The sequence below is a fragment of the Sinocyclocheilus grahami genome, unplaced genomic scaffold (assembly GCF_001515645.1).
Source record: "Sinocyclocheilus grahami isolate Dianchi unplaced genomic scaffold, SAMN03320097.WGS_v1.1 scaffold8681.1, whole genome shotgun sequence".
Lineage (NCBI taxonomy): Eukaryota > Metazoa > Chordata > Actinopteri > Cypriniformes > Cyprinidae > Sinocyclocheilus > Sinocyclocheilus grahami.
This window is the reverse complement of record NW_015512178.1, coordinates 4,694-9,306: the sequence shown is the minus strand read 5'-3', so window position 1 is coordinate 9,306 and position 4,613 is coordinate 4,694. Positions and strand designations below refer to the sequence as shown.

The 4,613-nt window shown below is 40.5% G+C and overlaps 1 protein-coding gene and 1 pseudogene across 1 annotated transcript; both read left to right on the top strand.

Moving 5' to 3' along the window:
* The first annotated feature begins 429 nt into the window (after positions 1 to 429).
* Positions 430 to 2,401, top strand: LOC107578074 (nuclear pore complex protein Nup133-like). Its single transcript, XM_016264067.1, has 7 exons — positions 430 to 592; positions 711 to 846; positions 1,232 to 1,350; positions 1,464 to 1,544; positions 1,635 to 1,708; positions 1,804 to 1,892; positions 2,120 to 2,401. The coding sequence occupies exons 1-7, from the start codon at positions 464 to 466 to the stop codon at positions 2,254 to 2,256; spliced, it is 765 nt and encodes a 254-aa protein (XP_016119553.1). The 5' UTR covers positions 430 to 463; the 3' UTR covers positions 2,257 to 2,401.
* Positions 2,402 to 4,386: 1,985 nt separating this feature from the next.
* LOC107578073 (actin-like) overlaps positions 4,387 to 4,613 on the top strand; it is a 4,417-nt pseudogene continuing 4,190 nt past the window's right edge.

Sequence of the window (4,613 nt, the reverse complement as noted above, 5' to 3'; positions counted from 1 at the left end):
TGAAGACTGGCGTAATGATGCTGAAAATTCAGCTTTGATCACAGAGATAAATTACAGTTTACAATATATTCGCATAGAAAACGGTTCTTTTAATATTTCACAAAAAAAAATTTTTATTCGTTTTGATCAAATAAATGCAGCCATGATGAGCATAAGAGGCTTCTTTCACAAACATTTTTAAAAATCTTCGCGATCCCAAACTTTTAACCGCTACTATATTATCAGTAGATGCTTCTGAATAGTGTAGTTTGAAGTAGCTTTTGGCTAGTAGACAATATTTCAGTATTTATAGAAATGTTTTGTTAAATTAAAGAGCATTGCACACGGACACTTTGAAATTCTTGGAATACAGCTCTAAGAAAAACATACTGAAATCACAGTTACAGTGCCTGTGCCGAATGCATTTACTCACAGCCCTCTGTGTTTCCTGTAGAACTTCGCTGACTTCCTGTTCCGCTGGTACATGGAGAAAGGCAAGAGAGGGAAGCTGCTGTCTCAGCCAATAGCAACGCACCAGCAGCTGGCCAGTTTCCTGCAGGCTCACGATCACCTCAGCTGGCTGCATGACATACATGTGCAAGACTATCAGAGAGTAAGAGAAAAAAATAAATACATATTTAATTTGTATTTTTTTATATATACGCTAAAGTGCACACCACGAGGTTACTGACACTTGTAGTGTTATAAATGCTTTGTTCTTTTCACGACAGGCCCATCGTACCCTGTACAGTCAGGCCAACATGGAGACACGATACTTCAGCAAGAAGAAGACCCTGCTGGCCCTCAGCAAACTCACGGCTCTGGCGTCAGACATGCCTGAAGCCGTGCACCGCAGACAGCTCAACGGTCAGTCATGTGCCTTCATATGAGTTTGAAAGTCATGACGACTATTTGATTTGTCTTAAAATCTGTTTTAGTCCAAATAAAATGGATTTCATATTTTTATTATTTTCTTACTTTTTCTCTGTCATGTCCCACCAAGCATTTTTAGACAATTCATCATCAACAGAAGAAGGAGCAAATGATGCATGCTTTGTATTTTATCATTGTGTAGACACAGAGAATAATGGGAGTTTATGCTCAACCTGTGGTGCTCATGGGTTCAAATCTGACCTGCATTTCCCTCTCTTCCTCCCCAAATTAACTCTTGAGCCTCTAAATATTTGATCAGTTTATGCCATATGAAATTTTTTGAAACATAATTGCTGTTGTCCGGTGTGTGTTGGTGTAGATATAGTGGAACAGGAGAGGTTTCTGCTTCATCAGGAGACTCTTCCTAAACAGCTGCTGGACGAGAAGCAGCTGAACCCAGACAGCATGCCTCTACTGAGCCCTCGTAACCTCATTAATGTGAGTAAACTACAAAAATACTGCTGTCACGTGCATTTGGCAGCAGTTTTTAATTCCTTCAGACTTCTTCATCCTCATTTCTCATGCTTTGTATCTCTTTTCCTTGTGTCCAGCTGTACATCTGCGAGGAGAACCGTGGAGCCAACGAGTACGACTTCAAGAAAGCTCTCGATCTGCTGGAGTACTTGGAGGAGGTATCTATATAAATAAAAGGCTACGTTAAAAACATCAAAAAGCTACTTTTCCAAACACATGTGTTTCTAATATGTATTCATCGCCTGTAGGAGGATAGGGTTGATCTCGATGCCCTAAAACGAGAGATCTTCAGTAAAGCCTTAAAGAAAGACTGGAAGGAGAGGTGAGCATCACAAAACTCACTCAAATGAGATTAGTGTGGATGGATGTTTCATTTTACATGACTATAATGGTCTTCCATTGACTGACTGGTTGCAGTTGGTCATCGTCTGATGATAATGACGATCCTCTAGAAGCAGCCAGAGACAGCACTTTCATCAAGATCCTACTGAAACTCATCCAGGAAGGTGCAGTGACTCTCTTTTCTGCTAATCACACACTCACAGTTGTTCTAGAAGTTTGTCTTGAGGTTTCAGAGTAGTTTAGGGCTTATTAGAGACTTGATTTTAGCAGGTATGAAGTATACAATATAGTATCTTACATCCAAAGCTTGGACAACCCTACTCCAGGACATGTAGTTACAATACAAAATCTGCATATTCAGCCAGAGTGTGTTTTGTGTTTGTGCACACAGGTGTTTCTCTGCAGTCGTACCTGCCTGACGTGAAGGATCTTCTGCAGGAAGACGAGCTGGAGAGTCTCAAATCAAAACCGTACTTTGAGTTCCTCCTGCGAGCCAATTATGAGCACTACCAGAAAGCTCAGATTTGACATTACTTACTGTTTCTGCTTACTGTTTCCTTGTTAATATTCCAACTTTTTTTTGTACCGTTTCAAAAAATATATATAATAATAATTACATGAACCAACGCTTGAATTTTCTGAATAAACTGTATTTCTGTAATTGACGACAGACAGTTCAGTGATGGTATTCTTCTGCTGCAAGACAAAGATTGAATAACAAAGACAAATAGTGTTAATCACGTGGTGACGTTAGCTGGGTTTTATGGTGTTTTCTTAAAGATAGTGAACCCAAATGTATTTGGATTCTTAGGCCACACTCCAGAGGTCTGAACGTCATTGCATAAGATAACAAAACATCAATGTAATGCCAAAATTACTCTGCAAAGGTGGCACAGAAGTGCTTCTGAAGTGGCATAAATGCATTTATATAATAATTACAACCGTATGCTTTGATACTAGAGGTGGGTGAGAGCAGGCAAATATAAGTGGATTTTATGCAACATTGCGTCTTTACATTGAATTTTGAGCAGCATTTAAGTGACCATTTTATGGACATGTCATGCACACTTTTAGAGCAAAACGTTTCACAAAAAGATAAAACTACAGATACAATGTTCAGAATGACGCTCATTTGTGTTTGTCATTACACTAGTTTATCAAGTTTAAAATCATGCACGAATGGTTCAGAAAAGTTTAAGCTGCATTTGCTTGCAGATGCCACTCGGTTAGATATCTAACGCAGTAGTACTGACACTACTGAGTGTCTAAACCCTTTGGGACCACTGTATGTGCAAGGCTCTATTTGAAAACGTCTTTGTTTTCTTGCACTCCTTCCTCTCATCTGTCGCTCCCACTCCGTCCTCCAGCAGCTGGTGTGAAAAGAGCAGCTGAACTGATGGAGAAGCAACTGTCTCCCCTGAGCTCCTAAAAATAGGGAAGAGAGGGTAAAATTAGTGGCGTCCGCAGTAAATAAGCTGCACTTTAGGGGGGTTCTCTGACACCCTATATGGGGTGGGAGCCTCTGGAATCCCTAAAGACACTACATAAACTGTCTGGAACTCGAGGAGGAAATATGATACTTGTTTATGGTGTGGCATTAGGCTTGGCATCAAATATCATTGAAATGCCCACAGGGTTATGCTTGTCTAATAGTCGTCTAATGACTGTCTAATTTAATAACCATCTCCAAGTAAAAGAAGGTAAAACATCGTTATAATATCCTGTTCTCAGAAAGGCAGAGAGGGTTGCTGAGTGGCTATTTTGATAACATTGGTCATTGGTGATACTTTTACCATGATTTCACAACACATCTTTACAATTATTACATAATGGCAGCTGATGAACAAGCTTAAGAAAATACGTTACCATCCTTCTTTTGATGGTGATAGTATTTTAAGGGCTTAATATGGTGACCGCATTGTTCAGCTAAACATCAGACTCAAATAAAATATTTTCCAAGATGTTTTTCCAAGATTCTCCTCCCCTTTATCCAGTTTCGGGAATGAAACTTCTGCTTCTGTGGCTTTCTATGGGAAAGGAAGAAGCTGAAATGAATGCTGTTATCCCAGTGTCATAGACTGACTAAATCACTCATTTATTTCAGAAATCCCATGTTTACAGGCTTTATATTGGTCAGTTCGTGCAAACGAAGCCACTATTTGCATGACTTTCAAAAAACAGCCCAATTTACCTGATTTCACCCTATGATACACTCCAAAAATTAACATTTTATAATTCCTGGTTTGCTGTCATCCTTTAAAGTATGTCTGAGATTAAAAGAATTAGATGAGAATCAATATCCCACCAAAGAAAAAGAAGCTATTTACATTTATACAAAGCATCTTATATTACACCTTTAATTTATTTTCATTTGATCAATGGTAAAATGTAATGATAAACAATCATAACCCACTGTCATGCCCTTATATTGAGATATAGTCAACAAACGGTCAGTGTTGGACTCTGTGTGCACTCGTATGGTGGCCCTGGACTCGCCTTACACGGCGCTGCGCCCGCCCGCTGTGGATCGGGGTCTGGGACGCCATATATGGAGCCCGGAGCGCGGCGCGGCGCAGACGCGGAGCCCCTCCGCTCGACCCACCGACACCCAAATATGGACGAGGATCGGGAGGAATTCCATTCGAATGCACGGACATTCCTTAATGGTTGTCGGAAGAGCAGGAAAAGCAGAGGACGGTGTATATAAGATGCAGCGCCTGCGGGTCATATAGCAGGAGCCGGCGGCACTTCAGTTTCACTTCACGACTCTGAGAGCAGCCACAGGTAAGCGCTATTTCACGAGGTCGGAAACTAGATTAAAAAGGACAGCGATTCGGAATCGGAAAATGTACGATGTGAATGCAGGGATTTGACGCTAATCATTA

Bases quoted from the DNA above. Each gene is read 5' to 3' on its own strand.
- LOC107578074 (XM_016264067.1), top strand. From the start codon at position 464: ATGGAGAAAGGCAAGAGAGGGAAGCTGCTGTCTCAGCCAATAGCAACG. The intron at 1,545-1,634 runs GTATCTATATAA...CATCGCCTGTAG, and splicing joins TGCTGGAGTACTTGGAGGAG to GAGGATAGGGTTGATCTCGA. The intron at 1,709-1,803 runs GTGAGCATCACA...GACTGGTTGCAG, and splicing joins AAGAAAGACTGGAAGGAGAG to TTGGTCATCGTCTGATGATA.